This window comes from Crocodylus siamensis, chromosome 1 (genome assembly GCF_052110815.1).
Source record: "Crocodylus siamensis isolate JL-2025a chromosome 1, ASM5211081v1, whole genome shotgun sequence".
Lineage (NCBI taxonomy): Eukaryota > Metazoa > Chordata > Crocodylia > Crocodylidae > Crocodylus > Crocodylus siamensis.
In genome coordinates, this window is record NC_143395.1 from 27,340,757 (window position 1) to 27,366,158 (window position 25,402).

Here is a 25,402-nt window from a genome sequence, read left to right on the forward strand (position 1 = left end):
TGGGATTGAAAGGTGTTAAAAATTATCATAAAAGGTTACTACCCAGACTCAGGTTTATCCAATAAGCAAATTACAACGCAGCATTTTTAGATTTGAAATTAACATTATTCAGCCCCTTTAGATTTCTCTGACTATGCTTTCTTGAGACGTGCTTTCTTGGAATGTGCTGGGTGTGCCAGGTGGTTGAATCCAGTTTTTATCATCAAGGCTGAACTCTGAGCAAAAACTGTTAGGTCAGCTAATTTACAGCTGTAGCTTCGCCTTTGAGGCTCAGTCAGTTCCACAAACAGTTAGTTTTATCATTTTGGTTAAACTTATGACAGGCAAGTTACATTTGCGGGTTACAAACTTACAAGCTTTATATTAGGCTAAAATTCCAAATGCCTCCAAAAAACACATTTATTGCTTATTAATTTCTTTGGTTCTGGCCATTACGGGGGGAGGGGGGAAAGGGGAGGAGCAGCTGCCTGATGCTTCCCACTCATTCCTCACGCTGGAGACTGGGAGCAGATGGGGACTTTGCTACTCATGCCCAAGAGCTGAGTGGAACAGGAACCACTGTTTGTCCCCCACCCGTGGGGCTTTTGCTTAATCAGTTCTGTGGGATGGGGGACACAGATACTGTGTCTCTAGTCTACAAACCTCTGGAGATTCCCCTGGCTTAAAATACTAAACTTGCTGACTTTCTGATTTGCGTTTCTGTGGAAGGGAGCAGTATTACCCACAGTGTTTGTTTTCCATTAGTGATGGAGGGGAGGGGAATTGTTTTTATGTATCCAGTGGTAGTACAGGATAGCTACTTCAGAAATATTAGTCTCAACAGAAGTGTTTGGGGTACTTCTGTGCCCATCGTTTTGTAGATAACTATAGGCTAATAATTCCATTCAACTACTTGTACTTAATCCATGCATTATTGCCTGTGTATATGATAATAGCTTTTACTTATTCCTTAATACATGAATCTATGCATGCAAAACCAGTGCAGCATACTAAAAATTCATATGATTTTTTTTAATTAATACAAATTACTGTGACTGGTTAGAAGATCTAATTGGTGCCACAACACAAGGATGAAAGCTCAGTCTTGATTTGAGACCAGCAGGGGACTAGAGGTGTTGTGGTTATTCAGTTCTAGATAGCAGGGAGAGAAGTGCCTTTTGATTTGCATTTTAACAACCCTCTTTGGTTAATGCTGTTTATCCTCAGGAGGGTTAATTTTTATATGGGTCAAAATTGCTGTGAATTGGCAGAGCTCTTTGGGGACGGTTGAACAATATCTTCTCACACTTGATAGTAATGGAGTTGCATCATTCTCTCAGCAAAGATCACCAGTTTTAGAAGTCTCAGATTTTAATAAGAGCTGACTCTGATCTTTCTCACATCAGTAAAAGTCAAGGAGAGTTTAATCAAAATTAATGAAGCTACATGGATGTAAAAATGGTGTAAGATCAGCATTGGGACTAGTTTTTTTCCCCATTTATTATGCAGTACTGAGTATATTCCAAACAGTTAAAGCATAAAGTCTTATATGCATATCTGATAAATATATAATTTACCACACACACCCCCCCCACCCACCCACCCTACCTACCTCTCCCAATTTTTGGCCTGTTGTTTACATTGGTAATCTATTTATTGCTTTAGTGGCATTTCACGTCTACTCTAAACTTTGTAATGGAATTCTACTTTGATTACGTGCATGGGAACAGCTCACAAACAACTGCTACAAGAAGCCTTGAGTATGAAGGGAACTAGTTTGCTTGGGTGCTCCTATTCCCTTCCTTTTCAAGATTTTATATTGGCTGAGATCTCATTTCAGCTCGTAGCCTAGATGGTTTTCTAGAGTACACTGTAAATAAAGGTAAACTTCCCTACATTCTTGATGCTAGTTCTCTGTAGCAAATTAACTACTTAAGAGCCAAATCCTTTACGAGTGAAATCAGTTGAAACTATGCAGTCAATAAGTGCAAGAGTCCTATAGAATATTACCCGTTTTTACTTTGGAGTCTCCAAATTATCTTCTTCCCAAGAAAATTAATATTCTTTAACTGTTCTAAAATATGACTGTGTAGGTAAGCAGTCAGTTGGAAATAAATGAAAATGAAACAAAACAACAGAAAATAAAATTGTATCCTGAAAGTGATGCGACTTCTGCCCAATCTGATTTTTCATCTGATTGCAATTTTAATAAGACCTGTTTCATAGCATCTACTAATACCCATCTAAAATTGATTACTGTTAGTAAAGATTATTTGTGATAAGTAAGGCAGTTTGAGCATTTATTGGGATGCAGCATACCATGACACAGTCATATTGTTTTGCATGTGTTTTCCATATTGTATTAAATTAAATACATTAACAGAAGGAACACAAATACAATCCTGTGCATGAACTGTACATAAGCACTTGAAAAATTTAAGTGTTTTCTTAAAGATCTAAAAAAGAAAACAGATATAATGTGGGAAGCTCTGCTCTGCTCTCTTTTGGACGTTTTTAATGTAACACTGACATTCTTTGAATAACTGATTTAACCACATTAATTTTTTGATCTATATTTTCAGTTCTGTTTTGTTTGCTTAGATATAAAAATTAAATTATTTGGTAAATGAAGCTTTAACCAAAATTTGAAATGGCAAATACATTTTAAGCTGAAAACCAGGATTTTTCATAGTAAATTTAATTAAATCTTTTCTTCTATGTTAATATATTAAACTCAGTAAGTTTTCTGTCTTTTTACAAGTTTATAAAGAACAGCTACTTGCAGAAAATGTTTGGAAATCCATTTAATATATGCTTATACAGTTGTAATACATCAGGCATAACTAAATTTAAATGTTACATTGCAGCATGAAAAATCTCAGTGCAGCATCTTCTTTGTATGATGAAGCTATTTTTATGTATTGATGAGACTTACATGAATGTCAGTTTATATTTTTCTAAATACTTCTGATACTTTACTTTAAGATTTTGTCTCTCTTCCTTCTGTTTTGTCCCTTTCTCAAAGCTGTGTAAATCTGGGTTAAACAAACAGAGACAGGTACTGCCACTTTCTGTGAATTGTTGTTCACTTAGTCATTGCATAAGCTATCATACTGGCACTTCAAGCTGGGCTGTCTGTAAACTAATGCTCATTACTCTCCTTGAGGTTTGTTTTGACAAGCTACTTTTAGCTTTTGCATGGCAAATACTTTTCAGGCTAATGTTCTCTAAGCATCCTTAACAAAACCACTAAGCTGAAAAATGTGTCAGTTCAAGTACAGTTTTAATTCACTTACATGACAACAGTGTCCCTGAAGCAATTACATTACTTATTCTTTGGGCATTGCATTTTATAAAGAATGATGAGGATTAATGTGTATCTGCTTCATACAGTTCATACTTTAATAAAAATAAATATTTTAGCATTTTGTTTCTATGTAATTTTTGTATAGGAAAAATGTCTTTTCTAAACTAACTCCTAATGCATGTAGAAATAATAACTTGTTCTTGACTGCTAAAATATATTGAAGCTTTAAAGCATAACTGCCTGTTAAACCCTAACACAGTTTTATATTTTATTGCTTAAAACTTAAAACTGTTTTATATTTTATTCATTTGGTATTCATATTGTTGGTAAAGTACAAATCCTATCTGTGATTGGTTCACAATATGTAAGCTGGTGAAACTCTCTTGTTGCAGCATCTGCTTTAGCAATCCCATAATATAGTCACTTTAACCATTTTTTTTCCTTCACAAAGACTGTTACAGTGTGAGTTGACCAGTAGATTATGATAGCGGGTGTATTAACCTACTTCGTTTTCAGCATCTCTTGTTTATTGAATTACAAAAATGTTGTTGTTGGTAAATGGTAAGAAAGAAGATCGTTTGAAAAATGCAGCCAGATACTTTTTAAAAAGTTGTGAAGGGTGGAATGACAGCATTGTTAAAAACACATAAAATGATTCAGAATGCTGTTATTTACAGCATTCTGCGGTTTTTATTACTTTTGAACATTTTTAAATTAAATCAAGGTAACAAGGTAAGCTTTAAGTGATTCTCTCAATGGGTATCCGAAGATGTTTTTAAGACAGAGCTATATGGTAAGTAGAAGAAAAAGAAGGTTGAGTACATAAAAGTGATTTATGAAAGTTAAGTATGGAAAAATTAAAGATTTTATAAGAAAGGAATACAAGTATTTCAACAGATGCAAAATATTTTAGGTACTACACCATATGTCTACAACACCTTTTCTATACTTTCTTCTATCCTTTTCAAGAAGTATATTGTTGAGAAGGATACGAATATCAAAACAGAGCAGACCAGCAATCCATGTAACTAGGGATCAAGTAACTAGGGATGCACTGATAAAGATTTTTTTGGGCCAATGCCAACAGCCAGTTATTAATGAGCCATATCAGTCGATACTGATCTGATTGCCAATCTGCAAGCCCGGCAGGTTGGAGAGCAGTGTCTGGCTGGTAATTCTGCTGGGGGGAAGGGTTGTGGGGTAGAGGGGGACAGATTGAGGCCTGCACGGGGAGGGAGGGCGTGGGGCTGGAGTAGGCACTGCCTAGCCAGGGCAGGGCAGGGTGCTGGACGGAGCTGCGAACGGCTTGTCTGGGGGCCATGGGCAAGGTGGCTCCTGCTACTGTGCACACCACCATGGTAGGTATGGGAGGCATGTGCCCCCTAGTTCTCTGCGTGGGGTGTGGGCAGGTTGCCACTGCACTGGGTTGGGGTGGCATCTGGCTCTTCCCAGAAGGGGGGTTGGGCCAGGGCTGTTTGGGACTGGTAGCAGTGGGGCTAGCCCCTCCAGTTGTGCTCCCACCCTGAGCATAGCTCCGGCTGAATGCCCCATCCCACAACAGCAACCTGCTGTCACCCCACGCATAGAATGGTGGCAGCCCACCCTCACCCCACGTACATGCACCCCATGCCTCCCCCACAGGTGTGCATAGCAGTTGGAGCCTCACCCCCTCTCAGCGCCCCCCAGACAATCCTCTCACAGCTTTGTCCAGCGCCCTACCCCACCCTGTCTGGGCAGCACCTGCCTGAGCCCCACTCCCTCCTTCACCATGGAGGCCTCAATCTGTTTTCCCCCATGCCCCTTCCCTCTCCCCTCAACAGACTTACCAGCTGAACTCTGCTCTCCAAGCTTGCCAGGCTGGCTGCGTGCATGCCGCAGCTGTGCCCATGCACGTGGCATTTATCAGCGTCATTATCAGCCAAAAAATGTCAATTTCCGATAATGTCAATTTTACTTTTATTGATGTCGATACAATATGGACCGATGTATCGGTGCACCTCTACATGTAACCTTTCTCCATCAGCATACAGATGCTTTAGAGGAGTTGAAAAACCCCTTGATATGAAGTTTCTTCCTAACATTAAACATGCCCTGAAGTGTATGAGGATGTATTCCCCTCTAAAGGTAAAATTATTATACTTTTTAGGATGATATATAGGTGTTCTCTTATCTGTTTCTTCTCTTCGGTCTTGTAAGTTATGTTACCACTTAAGGAACAAACACAACTGAGAGTGAAGTAATTAAATAGAAACACTGGAGAGAACCCCTGTATTTTCTTATATGTATGGCACTGTGTCCCCAGGCTTTGGAGGAGTGTAGTTCTTTTGTAATTTCCCAACTGGAGTTCAGTTTCAGCCTTGTGCAGTTCAGAAATTCTGCAGTGCTAAAACCTAAATTCCATGTATTGGACCTTGGACGGTCAGGTAGATGTAAAGTTAATAGGATAGCAGTCTGCAGGATGTCTGAAATAACTAGATTTACAGGGATGTGCTCTGCCCATGTTGTTTTTCAGATACCTGTCTCATCCTACTTGCTTTATGTTTGTGTGGATATTCCCTCACTTGTGCGCGCTCTCTCTCTCTCTCTGTACCCTCTCACCCCCATCCTAGGCAGAGTTCATAGATTTTGGTCCAGTGCAGCTGAGTTTTACAGAAATTAAGCCAAAGAAGATTCTTACACCAGCAAAATATGAGAGCTTTGCAGGCATTTAGCTTTAGTTCTATGGAGCTTAGGAATAAGTTCCAAAGGGCTGAACCCTCTGTTTAACTAACAGATTACCTATGATTATCCAGAGGTTTTGTAAGGTCTCTGAGACCTCAGGATTAACTTTCCATGTGTGTTGGGTCATAATGTCAAAAACAGAAAATCATTTTATAGGAAAGGTAAGGACAAAAATCCTTTCAGGATTACTTAAGAACTATGACCTGCTCTGAAATGCTAAATTATATGGGTTGCCATCTGCTGTTCTTTTGTTTATAGTAAGCTACTAAGAAAGAAATTCAGTAGTCTCATATTGAACTGATGACTCTACTCATTGATCATGCTTCATCCAGTAATTGCACATAGCCAAGAGGATTTAACGTAAATATATGGTTACAGTTATCTATTTCTGCATGCCAGCCAAAATAACCCTAACTTTTAATTACATTGATTATCCAAAATATGAACATTCAGAATTATTCAATGATCTTATTTGTATTTCATCACTGAAGTTGTGCTGTATAATATTTACTCTTAAATTGCACTTTTAATTCTGCTTGCAAGAGTGTTTGGTCAGTAAAATTCTTTGTATTTTCCCAATTTACCTGATATTTTTACATTGTTTTATTAGCTTTTTAGAACAAGTTGCAATATTTTGAAATCCTTTTTCCATTCAGTATGCAGAAATAAATTTGATGTTGAACTTTTTTATGGGAAAGAAGAATAAATAAGTTCATTTGTTTGTGTGCCATGAATTTCTTGTTTTCTTGAACTGGCCACAATTATTCTGAATTTTGTGGCCAAACACGGTGGGGTCTTCCCCTGAAGTTCGGCAGAGTTTCCATTTAAAATGCTGTACTGGCAAAACATTTTTGTCTTTTGGAGCTCAAAAAGACTAAACTCCGAACCGACCCAGCTCCAGTGGCAAAACACCAGCACAGACCCAAGTAATTACTTCTTTTAGTTCTCTTCTTATACTTATTTTCTGCTTGTTATTTGGCATAAGTAAGTACTGGAAAAGGACTCTTTTACCAGTTGCTGGGTTTTTGGTTGTAGCCATGTTGGTTTAAGGACCTAGGCAGGCCAGATTCTTTGAGTAGGTGTAGTATCTTTTATTAGACCCACTGAGTAGTTGGAAAAAAGTTCTTGGCAAGAACTCAGAGAACCTTGCCTGCTCTTTTACCAGTATAATTTTTATTTCCATAAGGAAGGTTTACCTCATAGTTGTACTGGGGTATAGTGTAGATCAGGCACTGATGACACTTCGGTATTTGTATCATAGAAATACATAGAAAAATAGGGGTGGAAGGGAACTCGGAAGGCCATCTAGTCTACCTCTCTGTTTGAGGTAGAACATTCTTGAACATCATTGTTCCCCTGCTTTACCTGTGACAAGTTAGGGTGCCATAACTTGTATAACAGGGTTGCTAGCATAGTTTTAATACTAGGTTAGACAAGGATTTGCAGGGGTTGGTTTGGATAGGAAGCATCCTGCCTCAGGCAAGGGGTTCAACTAGATAACCTCCAAGGGTTCAGCCCAGCCCTACTCTTCTTTGATTCTAAACCATGCCAACCAAGTGTTTAATTATTTATTTATTCACTTTGGATGCCAGCCTTCCCAGTCAAGCTTAGGGCAGTTTACAATAAAATAAACACAGTACTTAAACTGGAGAACAACAAAACTCGTTTAACCTGCTCTTCAAAACTTCCAAGAATGGAAGCCTCTGGGTACCTGTTTCTGGGCTTAAGTGCCCTTAGAGTGAGAAAGTTCTTCCTAATATCTACCCCAAATTTCTGCAATTTAAGGCTGTTCCTCCTGGTCGATTTATGTAAAATGACTGTCACATCTGATCAGTCCCAGAATTCCAGGAAATATACTAGACCTTGATGGGCAGAGTCCTGTTGATTTCAGTGAAGATATGAACAGCAGAAGAGGGGAAATGAGGGACATTTGGAGGCCTTTATATCTTGTTAGCTGATGCAGCAGCTTTGGTCACCTTTTGTTGTTGTCGTCTGTAGGTGGAAGAGGTGGTTGCTTTGCTCTAGTTGTCATCTCAATATATTTAAAAATGAAGATTATTTGAGTTGATTACTTTCCAAAAATATGTACGTATTGTCAGGGGAAGTAGAGTGTGGGGGATATAGGAGTGCAGCAAAGGTCTTTTTACGGGGAAAGGCAAGGGAAAGAGCATATTGAGCCCCTGGCATGGGAAAACTGGGAGCCTCAGAACCCATTATAAGGACAGGAGACCAAGAAATAATGTTAATAGGGAGGACACAGAACTCCAGCCCTGATGTGGAGGGAGCTCTTACCAGTAGGGGAAACAGAAGCAGACAATGTCCTTTGTACAGGGTGTGGGGTAAGGAATATGGTCTTTGGTAGAAGATTGATTTAGGGGAGCTGTGGGGATTCCCTGAAATGGAAGAGCATGGAAAGATAGGAATCGTAGAGTTCATGGGAAGAGCTAAAGAACCTCACATACAGAACAATCAAGGGGTAAGACTTACTTTAAATTAAAAAAATATATCCTAGTGATTGGCATTGTCAAGTAGTGAGTAGTTTTCATAGCTATTTTCTAAAATGTGTAATGTAAGTGATACTCTCCAGGTTGCCTTGCATCAGTTAATAATTAGAAGCATCTAAAGCTTGAGATATGATGGTGTAGATGCTCAGATACCTAGCTGCTGGATGTGACATAGGAATCTAGGCAGACTGTTTATTTTCAATATCTTTAATGGGATACAGAAATTATCAACATGTAGATTTTTCAGAGGAGAAAATAAACATCAATTAGTAGTGTTTTTAATGGTTTGATTGCTTGCTTTGTTTTGTAGTTGTAATCTTATGTATTCAAGCACAGACTCTTCTTTGTCCCACCTGAGGCTAAGAGTACTACTATGAGAGTCTTCATCACATCAAGGAAGTACCTCATAAATTTGGGACTTCATGAGCTTTTGATATGTGGGAATATAACCTTGATTCTGGACTTCTGTCTTTCCAAACTGACCTTTGTTTCCCTTCACCCTGCTTAAGACACAGGCCTGTAGCCAGGAAGAATGAAAATTTTGCAATGTTACATGTATTTTAATATGTTAATTGACTGTTTTTAATTCATGTGTTAAATCTGTGCTTTTTCCCCCCTAATATAAACAAGGCCTGAGTCACTTCTCATTTAATGTAAACTAATATTTCCCAGTATTATATTTAGATAATTTGGCACTTATCAAATGTGCTGTGGTATTCTTGTGTTTCAGCTTCATTTTTAAAAAGGCATGTTGTTGACTATGATTTGATTTGCTTCAGTGCATAATATTAAACCCCAGGCATATTGACTGTTTAATCATTTTGTATGTGCACATTTTTTTCCACTTTGCTTAGGGCGCAGGAGCCATCACAGGATCAGCCACAGGAGGAGCACATGTATCTTTGAGCTCTTTGACGGTGGAAAGCGTATGTGAAAAGCTGAAGCAGATAGAAGGTCTGGACCAGAATATGCTCTCTCAGTACTGTGCAACAATAAAAAAGGTGATCCATTATATTTCATTCATCTGCATCATAACACTGAAGTACAAACATGCTTATGTGGAAGATATTTAACTGACATCTTATATGAAAAATGTACTAAAGCACATTGAATATTAGACTGATACTTTTGTTCACTTATGCTCAAAAGTAATGTCACTTTTTAAATATAAGCTTACATTTCATAGGGAAAATGTATTTTTAAAACCAGCCTAAGTAACCTAGACCAGTAAAGGACAAATTGGATGTTTAGATCTGCAGTTGATATTTTGTTTCTTTACAACTTCTTGGCAGAGATTTATTCTGAATTCATAATTGATACAGCTATTGCTAATGTCTACCACAAAAACCTTTGGGTAGATCTTAAAGAAAGTGATGGGTTAAACAGGGAACAACAGGTAAGTTGGTGTCTGGGCAAGAGAGAGAGTGTAAAAGTGCAGAAAGCATGGAAGAGAGATTGTAACATTTTTGCCAGTGCAGTCAGAGCGTACTGAGGGACTGAAAGAAGCAGTGACAGACTACTTAAGACCGGGGTGGGCAAAATATGGCCCACAGGCTGGATCCAGCCTGCCAAGCACTTCCCTCCGGCCCACGCAATGGCGGCTGCCTCTCCAAAAGCCTCCAGCGGCACCAGCCACCAGCTGCAGCACCTCAGGCTGTTTCCTCAGGTTCTGGTTGTGAGGCAACCAACCCTGACCTCAGCCTGCCCCAGCTGGCTTCGCCCTGCCCGGGTTCAAGACACGTTTGCAGCTTGAAAGGGGCGGGGGGGCTGGGCCAGAACCTGTGGCACCGGTGAGGGGAAGCAGTGTCTGGGTTCTGCTTTGCTGTACAGGACTGGACAGGGCCCTGCCCTGCAGGTAAGCCCAGAAAAATGGCTGCTAGGCAGGCTTTCCCCATGCCATGCAGCTCAGGCCATGCAGGGTTGGGCTGGGCCAGCACTGGGGAGGGGAAGCAGCAGCTGGGCCGCAGCTCTGGCCCAGTCAGCACCGGGGAGGAGAGTTGGCAGCGGAGCCGTGTGCTGCTTGGGACAGGATGAGCACAGATGGAGTGGCAAGGGCTTAGCTGCACTTTCCCCCTGCCTGCACCAGTCAGTCCTGAGTAGCACACGTCTCTGCCGCTGCTTCTGCTGGCCTGTGCAGACCCGGCCGGGCCCGTCCCATCCAGAGCAGCATGTGGCTGAAACTGGCTTCCCACGTGCTGTTGGGGACGGGAGGAGCCCGGCTGGGTCGGCACCGGCCAGCAGAGGTGGCGGCGGAGCCGTGCGCTGCTCGGGACTGACCGGCACAGGCGGGGGAAAGTGCAGCTGAGTCCTTGCTGCTCTGGCCGGGCTAATCCCATCCCGAGAGGCGCACGGCTCCGCTGCTGCTTCTGCTGGCCGGTGCTGACCCAGCCAGGCTCCTCCCGTCCCCAGCAGCATGTGAGAAGCTGGCTTCAGCTGCATGATGCTGGGGACAGGAGGAGCCTGGCTGGGTCTGCACGGGCCAGGAAACGTGGCATGCAGCTGAAATTGGTTCCTCACATGCTGCTGGGGATGAGAGGAGCCTGGCTAGGTCTGCACTGGCCAGCAGAAGCAATGGCAGAGCTGTGTGTCACTCAGGACTGACTGGTGCAGGCTGAGGGAAAGTGCAACTGAGCCTCTGCTGCTCCGGCTGGGGTCATCTCATCCTGAGCAGCACATGGCTCTGCTGCCGCTTTTGCTGGCTGCTTCAGACCCGGCCAGGCTCCTCCTGTCCCCAGCAGCACATGAGGAGCCGACTTCAGCTGCATGCCACTTTTCTTGGACGGTGCAGAGCCAGCCGGGTCCGTCCCATCCGGAGCAGCGTGTGGCTGAAGCCAGCTTCCCAGGTGCTGCTGGGGATGGGGCGAGCCCCACTGGGTCGGCACTGGCCAGCAGAAGTGGCAGCAGAGCCACCTCCTTTTGGGACCAGCTGGCACAGGTAGGGGGAAAGTTCTGGGGAGGTCTGATGCCCCTGAAACCTCACTGCTGGGACAGGATGTTAGAGGGGTCACAACCCCTTGCTACCTGGTAAGTTGTGCAAGGGGAGGGACTGACTTCTGGTGGCAAAGGTCAGGGGGCAGGACTTCTGGTCCCAAGATGGCAACCAGGAGGTGGGGCAGCTGAAGGGGCGGGGCTGCGCACACGGCCCTCAACAGCTCACCAAAACCTATCAAGCGGCCCTCCATCTGAAATAATTGCCTGCCCCTGACTTAAGACCATGAACTTTAGGAGGGCTTCCAATCTTAATCATAAGTGCTACAACATTATGAGCTTAGAGGTTCATAGCTTGTATGTAGTGGGTCTTTGGCTGCATGCATATGCAAGCCTGTGCCTAACTACTGGTATTTACATGCCCTACGTTCCTCTCCGTGGACTGCCACCTTGATGACGTGGAGAGGCTTTCAAGTACCAATGGTGCTAAAAGCAACAGTGTTGGGAATCTTGTATTCCTGGTAGGGTCACCCATGGTGTTAAGGTCAAAGGCAGAGTATCAGATGAAGAATAATCTGACAAAACACAAAGACCTCAGTGGTGGTGCAGGCAGTATGCTGAAGGCATACTTCTCAAAGGATGCAAAAGTGGATGAAGGCTGCAGTGGAAGAGTAACCCCAGTTGATCTCCTTGCCAGTGGACACGGGTTTCTCCTCTGCCAAGATTCGTGCAGCTGCCAATGCACAACAGCCTCCTCACATAAAACAAGCACAGGCTTCCCCTGCTGGTCCAACATCTACTACAAAAGCAATTCCAGTACACAAAGTCATGCAGCGATGGATGAGTGGTGACAGGGATAGGGAATCCCTAGTCATGGATCCATACACAGGCTGTGGTCGTAAGATGGTCGTTTCACCCTTAGTGTATGGGATAGGAGGGTGATTTGGCAGCTGCAGTTGTGAGTGAGCAGTCCTCTCTGCTCATCACGCATGTGGAGGGGCTAGAAAAGGTGCCCTAAACACATCCCACTTTACCTTTCCTGACTGAATAGCAGCTTCCAGGGGGATCCCTCAAATTGGGGTCGAAACACAAAAATGTTCTTTGCATCCTGAAGTATACAAATGGCCATCACTGGACTCATCTCCAGCCGTTTACTTGACCCACGGGAGTGAGCATCCTCAAATGTGATGGATCAGCAACAGTGATGACGTGCCCTGGGGGAGAGTACTAATTTAGGAAAATTAACTTCTTAAACTGCCATGTGTATGTGAGTTAGAGTACATGATAGAAGCTCAATCTCAAAAGGTATTCTTTGTCCCTAGATAGGGTGATTACTGCGGGTTTTTTGGTCATTGTAGAGAAGTGCTGTGGGGAAAAATAGAAAGGAGGATTTTTGCAGATAGAGAAATAGAAAAAGATCCCCTTTTTCTTCCTTCCACAGCCCACTCCTTTCTGTTTCATCATAACATCTGCAAATAGTTATGATGAAATCTGTCACTTACCCATTGTTGTGAAGCTGAGGCCAGCTCTGTTCTGACATAGAAAAATCAAAATTTTCAAAGTCCTGCAAGTCATGTACCCATAAAGAATTTGTTTTTAAAGGATAAAATGCATTTTTATCCAAATATGAGGCACATTATTTACTCATAGGTATGTAATTTGTTCTTTCTGAAGTAGCTTTACAGTCTATAACTGTAGACTTCGGGCGGGAGGCTGGACTCAATGATCTTTCGAGGTCCCTTCCAGCCCTAATGTCTATAAAATCTATGAAACATGTTCAGTTCTGTAGTTAACAGCAGTATTTATAAATTCCATTTTCTTTTTTTCTTTCTTGTGCTCCGCCTATTCTCTTACTACCTGTTCTTTGTCAGCCCTACATTTTCCCCTCATGTCACATAATTTTTTTTTTCTGGTAGTGCAGTGGGTTGCCCACTCCATTCAGACATCTATATATGGAGAAAATCTTTGTGGCTGCTGATAAGACATGGGGGAAAAAAATGGCACTTTACTGGAAGAGGGGTTGCATTAATTCAATGTGGCTCAATGTCTGTATCAGCTTTTCAATAAATCAGCTATTAGATGTCTGCACCAAAAAGCCCTGCTGAAGTACATGATCTATACAGATGTTAGGTGAGCTGGGTCAAATTGATGCAGCTCCTTTTCTGGGCACATGTTGCACTAGGCACAGGGACACACCAAGCTGAAAATAAAGTGCCATATTTTTTTTCCTTAGTCTGTCAGCAACCTTTTTGGTGAGCGGTTCTAGAGCTCAAAGTCGGATAAGATTTGATTAAAAATTATTCCCTCAGACATATTTTTGTTTTTGTTTTGTTTCTTGGATATTCCCAGGGTAGTGATTATTCAAGAACAGACTTTACTAGTTCTTTGAAGTGACGCATGAATTTCTTTTGGTGGTGATAATTTGTTGCCACTTCAGGTCTCCTTTACCTAGCTAGATCATGAAATTTAGATTTGACCATGAATTTTGCCATTGTTGTTTAAAGGAAATTTAAAAAGCTTTTTAAAGATTACTTAAATATGCTTCAAGTTAAATAATAGAACTAAAAAATCTTTATAAGAGTTTCTGATGACTTCTCAAAAGCATTAGTTTTGTTATGACATATTTACAATTCTGTTAAGGGTTAAATACTTGTTACATAGTATTACTTGTTTTATTTAGGCAAACATAAATGGTCGTGTCTTGGCTCAGTGTAACACTGAAGAACTGAAACGGGAGATGAACATGAATTTTGGTGACTGGCACCTTTTCAAAAGCATGGTAAGACAAAATCTTCATTTTCTGTGGTTTTCCATATCACCGTGAATCTGATTCTTGTTTATAAGTTTTTCTTTTTTTTTCTGGAAGTCTTCATTTATTTTGTTTTTCTTTTTTGTACTGTAAATCTGATTTAATTTTAATCATACAAGCATTTGTCATTCATTGCCATGCTTTCTTTTTTAAATAAACCAACTATTGAGCATAGTAAGCATTGGACTTTCGCTGTGTCTGATGCTATCATTAACCCGTGCATGTAAAACACAAATATCTTTTCCTGTAGTGTGATAAATATGTGTTATCAAGGAAAGGGAGAAACAAACATCAAGGGGAGTTGTGTTCTCTGCAGTAATGTCTGTGTATTGTATGATTCTCTACTTTCAATTCATGGCATGTTTATCTGCTGTAAATGCATGTGAATATCTTAAGAGTCTGTTTTGAGGTTCAGCTTTGTTAAAGTGGTTAAATATGGGGGTGGGGGACGTTATTCCAAAACTTGTAACTAGTACTTTGCATTAGAGGAATTGATAATTGAAAGTTAGCGGTATGGTAAAGGGGACAGTAATTAATATTAAGAATGATTTTCAGTAAAGACAAGAAGTACAATTGTTCCATAAACAGATCTTTCTCAAGTAGCCCTTTGCCTTATTCACAACCCTGGGCACATATGTGGTTTAAAAATTGCAAGCTACTTTTCCCTGGTGTGGGTGTGTGTGGGTGTATGAGTGTATTTGAGTAAGTGCTGCCACTTTTTTATCTTGCTGTACTGATGGCTGTACTGATCTTTTACATTTTAAGATACTGGAAATGAGAAATTCAGAAAATCAGGCAATTCATGAAGATTCTCGTGGGGCAAGTGAACATGTTACCAATGTGATTCCTCATAATGAGCTTGCCCGTCGTTCAGGGCATAACAGTGAATTGCCTCACACTGAGCTTACAGGTCTTTCTGGTCAAGCTCCCTATGCTCTCAACTTCAGCTTTGAAGAACTGAACACAATTGGTCTTGATGAAGCTCCTCCTCGACACAGTAACTTAAGTTGGCAGGTATTGACTGAAAAGATGTATTTTGTTTACTGGATGTGCAGTATGTTACTTTGCTTGATAACAGGGCAGGTCACAAATTTGTCCTCACAATACAGGAGCCAGCTCAGCTCCTAATTTTGTTAAAACCGTTATTTGGAGTGAGGAAGGAACACTATCAAATATACTATCTCCACTCTTTCAGCCACCTTGGTCTTTCACTCCTTTAAGCTACTCACCCACTCTGATAATCCTTCTGGGTAAGGAGTATTACTACAGCATGTTGCTCATCCTTCATGAAGTAATGCCCTGCTAGATTTTGGTTAAAGTTGTTAATCATACTATTCAAACCTTGTATATGGTAAATATTTTAGTAGCAAGCATCACTTAAACTGGTAGATTGTTTGTTTGTTTGTTTGTTTATTAAATAGAGCACATGAAACATCATAATAGCAGAGTTCTGTGCCAGGAAATATCCAGCAGTACACTCTGGAGTTTGGATTGCTCTGTTAACTACCCTGATTCTCTTACTAACATTGTTTGGTTTTAGCTTGTAGCCTTTAAGAGAGTGATTGATTGTCAACTAGGGTGCCATGAGATCCTTTCAAGGATGCCCTGGAGTTTCATGCAATGTTAGCTCTCTTAAGTGTGCAAACATGATTCACAAGATAAACCCAGTGGCTGTCTATAGACATGCTCATTCATACTGTAATTAGAACAGTTCAGAACAAACCTGATTAATCAATTCTGTTCCATGTTCTAATTGGAACGCTCCAGCATTGTCTCACTGTCACAGGCTCCGCCCCCCCCCAGGTATTTCAGGGGTGCTTTAACTAAACCTAGTCAAGTGAGATTTAAAGTGCCCTTGGTGCCATTTTGAAATGGGGGGGGGAGGGGAAGAAGGGTGGTGGACATAATACATGTGATAGTGAGCTGTTTTAATTACACAGCTGTCCAGGAAACACTTCAGTTACAATGCCCTTCCCTCCCATTCTCCCTCCTCCAAGCACATGTATATGTGGCCAGCAGTTGCAGGTAGGAATCCATAGTGGTAAATATTTTGACCTGTTGTGGTCTGTAGAGTTATTTGTAATAGAAGAGTTACTCTGTTATTTTTCTACACTCCAAAAGAAGTGAAAACTAAGAGCTAGCATTTTCCAAGCAGTGCCTAGGGTTTATTGAGGGGTATCTTGAGTCTGAAAAGATTGAGAACCACTGTTTTAAAATTACACTAGAAACCTTAGATAAAAAAATTAGTTCAAAAGGGATTGTTTGGATGGTTTCTGTGAGCACAGTCCATAAAAGAGTAAATGCTTTAATCAAGTTTTTCAAAACTTTTATTCTCAGTGCCTCAATCTTTGCCCAACTTGAGATGTAGTTACCCTTCTAAACTATAACACGTCAAGTTTGTTACTAAAGTTTGACACACAAACTATTTCCTGGCCAAAAATTGTTAATATTTATACTTAAATGTAAACCAAGTGGTTTGGGTCATAGCTAAAAAAAAATTCTTATCTACACTTTGGGTAAAATCCTGGATTCATATTTTTGTAACTAAATATCAGCTTGTCCTTTTCAATCCCGAGATGGTAACGCTAGTTACTTTTAGTGTGTGCATTTTTTATTATGTGCCATGAGTACAAGAATAAGGGAAACAGTTTTTACAAAACAAGTGTAAAAAAACAAAAAACACCCAAAAAACCAAAAAAAACCCTTTCATCTTGAATGGTTACAACTTTAAAACTACAACAGGACGAGGTAAATTAGCTCAGAAGTAGTAGTAGTTGGTTGATTTTTCTCTTTTTAGGGAGCATTGGAAGCATCATTCAGAGGATTTATATCAAGTTTGCATAAATAAAGAAACAAAATACAGTTTTTTTTCTAAAGAGGTGAAAACAGTTTTGGAAATGGATGTCCAAAATACTTATTGATGTGAAACTCTCTACTGAATAAAGCATACATGCAAAAATACATGAGTACGTGCATTGCAGTATTGCATTATGGATACCAAAGTACTCTAATAGTCATAAAATATAGAGTACTTGTTGTAGGTACCATTTTATTCATAATTAATCTTATTTGGCTATTTCACAGACAATAGAAGGGAATCCATATTGTAAATTATATCCCAGAATAAAAACTAAACCACAGGAGCTTTATAGTAGTGCAGAGGGGATACAACCGTAGCCTGCAGGTGAGACTTCCCAGTGGTCTTGTACATGATTGTTCGCTGAAGGGTGCATGAACATCTTTTGAGGAGAAATGGAGCAGATACAGAAAAATAGGCAAGAGAGGAGGAACAAAAGAGGACAAAGAAGAGGGTAAATGAGAGAAAAAGGAAGAGAGAAGGAACAAAGAGGAGAGGTGAGGGATGGAAGATTATTAGTCTGAGTTAGATTTTTCTGCTAAATTCCATGAAAATTTGGGCAGCATATGCCCAGCACCAATGTCTTTAGATTTTTAGTCAAAAAGTGAGATGAAATATTGTTAATGAAAATAAAAGCTAAGTTTTGTGTGTAGGAGAAGTCAGCTTTCCACGTGCAAGGATAATTCTGGCAATTACAGTAAAAGTAAACTTTTAAATCTATCTGATGAAGTACAGATTTTGTATATCCATCTACTTTTGCAGTTAAACAGAAATGACAGTGTTTTTGCCAAGTTGATGAAAATGCCTAGCTGCAATTATAACTGTATTGGGCATATTTGCATATTGTTTGAGTGGGTATTGAAAACTTATCGTTGATGATGCATGACAGACAAAAGTTTAATTCATGCACATACTCATTGCTTTCAATTATATTATGTTAAAATCATCTGTAAATACTCATGATAATAAATTGGTTTTGCTTTATTTAACTTGATCTTTTCCCTTCCTTTTTCAGTCACAAACTCGCAGAACTCCCAGTCTCTCAAGTCTCAATTCTCAAGATTCTAGTATTGAAATCTCAAAGCTTACTGATAAGGTGCAAGCAGAATATAGAGATGCATATAGAGAATATATTGCTCAAATGTCCCAACTAGAAGGGGGTGCAAGTTCCACTACTGTAAGTGGCAGGTCCTCCCCACATAGCACAACAGCTTTCTATATGGGGCAGAGTACATCAGGAGGCTCTCTCCATTCCAGTATTGAACAAGAAAAAGGAAAGGATGGTGAACAGAAACAAGATGATGGAAGAAAGTCCTTTCTCCTGAAGAGAAATGATGTTGTAGATTACAGTACTTCAGGTGTTTCCACTAATGATGCATCTCCTTTGGATCCTATCACTGAAGAAGATGAAAAATCTGATCAGTCGGGTTCCAAGCTTCTCCCAGGAAAGAAATCTTCCGAAAGAACAAGCATTTTCCAGGCAGCAGATATAAAACTAAAGGGAGTTACTTTGCGCTATCAGAAACTTCCAAGTGATGAAGATGAGTCTGGAACTGAAGAGTCAGATAATACTCCACTTCTCAAGGAAGGTAAGGACAAGAAAATGGATGGAAAAATGGACAAGCAGCCAAAATCTCCCGAACATGGATCTGAACCTATCAGAACCTTCATCAAAGCAAAGGAGTATTTGACAGATGCTCTTCTAGATAAAAAAGATTCTTCTGACTCTGGTGTGAGATCCAGTGAAAGTTCTCCAAATCACTCCCTTCATAATGAAGGAGCAGATGATTCTCAGCTTGAAAAGGCAAATCTCATTGAACTAGAAGATGATAGCCACAGTGGAAAGAGAGGGATTCCACACAGCCTGAGTGGTCTTCAAGATCCAGCTGTAGTACGCATGTCTATTTGCTCAGAAGATAAGAAAAGCCCTTCAGAGAGCAGCTTAATAGCAAGCAGTCCTGAAGAGAATTGGCCTGCTTGCCAGAAAGTCTATAATTTAAACAGAACCCCCAGTACCGTCACTCTAAATAATAACAGTGCTCCAGCTAATAGAGGTAATCAAAATTTTGAAGAAACCGAAGGTATCAGGGAATCCCCTCAAATTATCCTGCGCCCTGGCTCAAGTTCTAACTCAACTGCTGTTCAGAATGAGAACCTGAAGAGTGTGGCTCACAAGCGAAGTCAGCGTTCAAGTTATACCAGGCTATCAAAAGATGCATCAGAGCTCCACACTGTTACTGCCTCAGATGCTGCGGGCTTTGGAGAGGAAAGAGAGAGCATTCTGTAGAAGAAACTGAGCAGTTCAGAGCAGTGCATGCTCGTGTTTAAATAATTTTCTTGAGATCCTTAGTTTGTCAGTTCATGGTCATGGTAGACGCTGCATATTTGTAGGTAGCCTTCCCTAACGTAGATTTTTTTCCAGACATTTTCATACATAGAAAAAATAATGGCATTAAACAATAAATATTTTACTACCCCCTCCCCCCACACACACATATAGCTGCCTTAATGTTCCCTTCCCCAAATAAAATCAGTGCTTATCCTTTACTTCACTTAATGCTTGGAAGTCATATTCCTTGCTAAAGAAGTATGTAGCAAAAGCATATTTTGGGATTAAGTCTATAATGAGTATTTCTTATAAAATGAAAGGTAGACTTTAAATATATATTCCAGTATACAAAGATCACATTTGATTATCCCACCTAATAGCTCTAATTACATCAAACAACATTTTGATTAATGTTATACTATGTGGTGCTATCTGAATTTAGAGAATCAGAAGTCACAACACTGAAATCCCTCATGTCCCTTGTAACTCAGAATTTTATACTTTTCTTTAACTATTCAGTTTATCTAGCATAAAAAGTGTTGGTGCTTATGTATTTATACATATATAATTAGCTAACTGCACATCTCATCACATCAATTTGTTCTATGGTTACTATTGTCTTTGCAGGTTTTATTTGTGTGGTGTGCTGATAGGCTTAGAAGAGGACATTGTCTGGATGTAGTATTAGAACTGACAGATACTTAGATTGTAATGTCCTCTCACTGATTGAGTACTTTATTATAGGTACATAATTTCACAATCATTGCACTAAATAGTTTTAACAATCGTGTTACTCTAATTGTAAAGACAGTGTTTGAATGTGAAGTCTGAATTTATGAAGTATGTGTTATTTTGCATGATTTGTTGTTTCTCTAATATATTGTTTTCCATCTGGTTATGGAAAGAAAATAAGTAATTAGTATTTTCCATTTTAGAAGTGATATTTAATTATCAGGTCTCAGTCATAATAGTGTACTAGCTTCTTTATACTGGAAATATAGTATTTGATAATCTCTGTTGTCAGCTAAATAATGTATCTGTCTTTGTAGCAAATACTTAATGCTGTTAAACAAAATTTGCATGATATTGGAAATGGTTGTTCAATCAGTATTCCAGTAGTATAGAAGGAATAAATAACTTTGCATGTTAGTTTTTGTGCCTGCATTTGTTCACTGTAGTGATTTGTTTCTGCAGTTGACAATAAATAGTGTGAGGTTGGGTAAAGCATTTTTATGGATTTATTTATGAGTCTTTTTAAATAAAGTACTTCTTATTTATGCATCCCAAATAAACATCAAGGTGACAGTATATCTTTGATGCATAGATTACCTTCTTAAGGAAGATAGCCATATTATAAATTTGTTTCACTGTATTCCAAAGCCATTATCACGCTTGTCATAAGTCAGATTTTTTCAGAAGTTTTCTACAGCTTTGTTTTAGTTCCATGTCATCTCCAGACAGATTTATCCAGCTGGAGGGTATGGTCATGGTCTTAGTTATCCATATCAAGAGAATGTATTTCTGTGCCAGAGACATCAGATATAAGAGGCGAGCTCTGTCTAGTTTCTTTAAGTTTTTGTTCCTTGGATATTCCCCATACTTACACTGCCAAACCCTTTGAGGAATTTATAGCATTGGATTATTCTAAATTAGTACGTAAAACAATTTCAGCTGAATTGTTGTTTATCCCAAAATTTTACTATACTTTTGTAATTGCTTGTCCCCATATTTGTGTGATGTCTGTTCTCAACAGCATGGAATATATTTCTCTTACTGCAGAATTTATACAACATAAATATAGTACCATATTTACTTTCCGTGGATTTTTTTCTGTGTTCCTCTTTTGTTACTTCTTTTACCTATTTTTGACCATTCATCACTCTCTGTTTTCTGTAACAATACAGAATGCTTTTTTCTTCTTCACTTTTCTTTTTGTTTTTGAAAGACCCGTTAAATGTTGCTTTGCTATGAAGGAATAGAAGTAGATATATTCTTTTTCATTAAGACAAATTAATACTATTGGAAAAGGTAACCACATATTTCTCAAGCTATATTGTCTCTGTAGATCAGGGGTAGGCAACGTTTTTTGGCTGGAGTGCCGAAAAACACCAAAATGTCTATCTGGGAAGGTACCGGAGTGCCGGCATGGCAGAAAAACAAAATGAGGGCAAGGGGTACATGGCAGGATGCCCTGCTTGTGCCTCCTGCTCCACAGCCCAGGCTCTGTGGCTGCCAGCAGCTACCCCGGCTCTGGATAGCTGCTGGAGCCCAGGCTGCTCCCAGTAGGGCTTGCAGCATCCTAGCTGCCTGCTGGGAGCAGGCCGGGATCCCAGCTGGCAGTAGCTTTCCAGAGCTGGGGCTGGCTGCAGCTGGGAGGCTCCAAACAGCTGTGCCAGACTCTAGCACTGCTCCGCACCAGTGCATGCAGGTGGTTGTGGAGGGGCCTGAGACGGTGCAGCCCTTGTCTCTCCCCTGCTCCCGGCACAGAGGTGATGAGCCTGGTGCAGCTGTTTGGAGCTAGCCTGGGCTCTGGACAGCTGCAGCAAGCAGAATGCAAATAGCTGTGCTGGGCTGCACAGCTCCAGCCTCAGCTCTGTGCTGGCAGTGACTGCATGGAAGATAGAAATGGGTGGTAACTAGGGCAGCAGCAACCATGAAATGAATGAGTTCAGGGTTCTGAGGAAAGGAAGGAGAGCAGCAGAGTAAGGATCCTAGACTAAAGAAAAGTGGACTTTTGACTCACTCGGGAACTCATGGGCAAGATCCTCTGGGAGGCCAACCTGAGGGGGAATGGAGTCCAAGAGAGCTGGTGGTATTTTAAAGAAACCTTAGTGAGGGTGCAGGAATAAACGATCCCGATGTGCAGGAAGATTAACAAGTATGGCAAAAACCCAGCTTCGCTTAGCAAGGAACTCTTCAGTGAGCTAAAACACAAAAAGGAAGCTTGCAAGAAGTGGAAACAACAAGAGGAATATCAGGGAAAGTAGAAAGTGTGAGTGCCTTAGGGAATGGGGGAAGTAACCTAGTGACAGATGATGCAGAAAAGGCTCAAATACTCAGTGCCTTTTTCACCTCAGTCTTCACAGGCAAGGTCAGCTCCCAGGCTACTGCACCAGTTTCGAGAGAAGGTGAGAAGCCAGCAGTGGCAAAAGAACAAGTTATGGGCTATTTTAAAAAGCTGGATGTGTATACAAATCCATGGGGCAGGATGCAGTGCACCTAAGGGTCTTGAGGTAGTTGACAGATGCAATTGCATTCCTACTGGCCATTATCTTTGAAAACTCATGGCTGTTGGGAGTGGTCCCAGATTTCATAGATTTCATAGACATTACGGCTGGAAGGGACCTTGGAAGATCATTGAGTCCAGCCCCTGGCCAAAGGGCAGGAAGTCAGCTGGGGTCATAGGATCCCAGCAAGATAAGCATCCAATTTGCTCTTGAAAGTGTTCAGTGTAGGTGCTTGAACCACCTCGGATGGCAGGCTGTTCCAGACCTTGGGGGCTAGGATAGTAAAGAAATTCTTCCCTATGTCCAGCCTGAAACGGTCTTGCAGCAGTTTATAACCATTCGACTTCATCTTCCCTTGGGGCACTCTGGTAAACAAACGTTCCCCCAGATCGTGGTGGTCACCCCTGATAAACTTATAGGTGGCCATCAGATCACCCCTGAGCTTGCGGTTTTCCAGGCTAAAGAGTCCCATGGCTCTCAGCCTGTCGTCATAAGGTCTGCTTTCCTGAAAGCAGTCCTTCTCTGGACTCTCTCAAGCTTTTCCACATCCTTTTTGAATTGTGGGGCCCAAAACTGAACATGGTACTCCAGCTGTGGCCTCAGCAAGGCTGAGTACAAGGGGAGAATGACATCCCAGGATTTGCTTGAGAAGCATCTATGGATACAAGCCAGCGTTTTGGTCGCTTTACTAGCCGCAGCATCACATTGCAGGCTCATGTTCATCTTGTGGTCAATGATGTCCCCCAAGTCTCTTTCTTTCTTAGTGCTAGCCAGCATAGCACTGCCAAACCTAGAAGGATGCTGCAGGTTTATCTTCCCAAGGTGGAGATCCTTGCATTTTTCAGTGTTAAACACCATCAGGTTCTCGTCTACCCATTTGCTGAGCCTGTCCAGGTCAGCCTGGATCACCCTCCTGTCTTCTGGTGTGGATGCTTTGCCCCAAAGTTTGGTGTCATCGGCAAACTTGGCCAGTCCACTTCTGACTCCAGTGTCCACATCATTAATGAAGATGTTGAACAATATGGGTCCAAGGACAGAGCCTTGGGGGACCCCACTGGTCACAGGACACCATGATGAGCGACTTCCATCAATTACTACCCTCTGGGTCTGACCATGGAGCCAATTTCCTAACCAGCAGATCATGGTGGACCCAAGGCCATAATTGGCCAGTTTCACCAAGAGGTGATCATGGGATACCAGATCAAAGGCTTTTTTGATGTCAAGATATATAACATCAATCTCTCTTCCCTTGTCCAGGTGATAGGTCACCTGGTCATAGAAGGAAATGAGATTGGTCAACCAAGACCTACCCGCAACAAACCCGTGCTGGCTATCCCTTAGGATGTTGGCGTCAGCCAGTCCATTAAGGATGGCCTCTTTAATAAACTTTTCTAAGATCTTCCCCAGGATAGAAGTCAGGCTGATGGGCTTACAGTTTGCTGGATCCACTTTCCTCCCTTTCTTGAAGATCGGCACCACATTGGCCTTCTTCCAGTCTTCGGGCATTACATCAGAGCGCCGGGGTTTTCAAAGATCCATGCCAGAGGCTGGGCTATGATGCTTGCCAGCTCCTTGAGTACTCCGGGGTGTAAATTGTCAGGGCCAGCTGACTTGAAGGTATCCAGCTTCTCAAGGTGTTCCTTCATGAGGTCAGCATGAATGGAAGGCAGGGGATCTCCCTCACCCGGACCACCCTGTCCCGTGGTGGGCATGGGCGTCCCATGGGACTGATGAAAGACCGACGTAAAGTACCCATTTAATAGGTTGGCTTTTTCCTGGGCATCAGTTGTCAGTTGCCCTATCTGGTTCAGCAGGGGTCCAATGTTGCCCTTGCTTTTCCTCTGCCTCCCCACATATCTGAAAAAGGACTTTTTATTGACCTTGGTGCTCAAAGCTAGTTGGAGTTCAGTTGCAGCCTTGGCTTTCCTGGTTTGCTCCCTGCAGGACCCCGGACCAGTGCAGAATATTCCTCCTTAGAGGTGAATCCCATCCTCCATCCTTTGTAGGCCTTTCTTTTTAGACTCAGGAGGTCTGCTAGATCCCTGGAGAGCCAGGAGGGCTGCTGTGCCCTCTTGCTGCCTTTCCTCTGAGATGGAATAGACTTAGCTTGTGCATTGAGGATCGCTCCCTTGATGAGCACCACTCTTCTTGAACTCCCCTCTCCCTGGGGTCTTGGTCCCTTAAGGTCTCTCTGACAAGCCTCCTGATCTTGTCAAAGTTGGCTTTCCTGAAGTCAAGGACTTCTGTGTTGCTGACTGACTTTCCAGCTTTACAGTGGATGGTGAAGGTGATCAGCTTGTGGTCACTGTCACCCAGCTTCCCATCGATCACTAGGTCGCCAGTTAGGTCATCCCCAGTAGCCAGTACCACATCGAGCAGCACTTTGTCTTGTTGGCCCATAGATGTCTTGAGTCAGGTTGAGGTCATCCACGCACGAGAGGAAGCTTTGCGACCGCTCGGATTTTGCTGAGTGATCCTCCCACGAGATGTCCAGGTAACTGAAGTCACCCATGACAACCAAGGTCTTGGAGCATGCGGCCTCAGCTAGTTCCCGGGTGAACTTCTGGTCAGGCTCTTGACTTTGAGTGGGTGGTCTGTAGTAGACTCCCACCGTTGTGTCCCCTGTGCCGTGTTCCTCATGGATTTTAACCCAGAGGGTCTCCAGTCATCCACCCTGGTTGCCAACAACAGCTGGCAGGGGCGCGTAGCTTTCCTTAACATAGAGAGCTACACCTCCACCC

The 25,402-nt window shown here is 41.6% G+C and overlaps 1 protein-coding gene across 3 annotated transcripts in view; it reads left to right on the top strand.

The window, feature by feature from the left end:
• The window catches only part of KIDINS220 (kinase D interacting substrate 220), a 136,800-nt gene extending 116,142 nt beyond the window's left edge, over positions 1-20,658 (top strand). For 2 of the 3 annotated variants that reach the window (XM_090032498.1, XM_090032504.1), the window contains 4 exons: positions 9,366-9,512; positions 14,120-14,218; positions 15,014-15,262; positions 18,121-20,658. In XM_090032498.1, the coding sequence (XP_089888624.1) occupies positions 9,366-9,512; positions 14,120-14,218; positions 15,014-15,262; positions 18,121-19,392 (1,767 nt within the window). In that variant the 3' untranslated portion in view covers positions 19,393-20,658. Of the gene's footprint in view, positions 1-3,004; positions 3,038-9,365; positions 9,513-14,119; positions 14,219-15,013; positions 15,263-18,120 lie in introns of all 3 variants that reach the window. The other variant, XM_090032487.1, reaches the window with a different exon arrangement.
• The last annotated feature ends 4,744 nt before the right edge of the window (positions 20,659-25,402 follow it).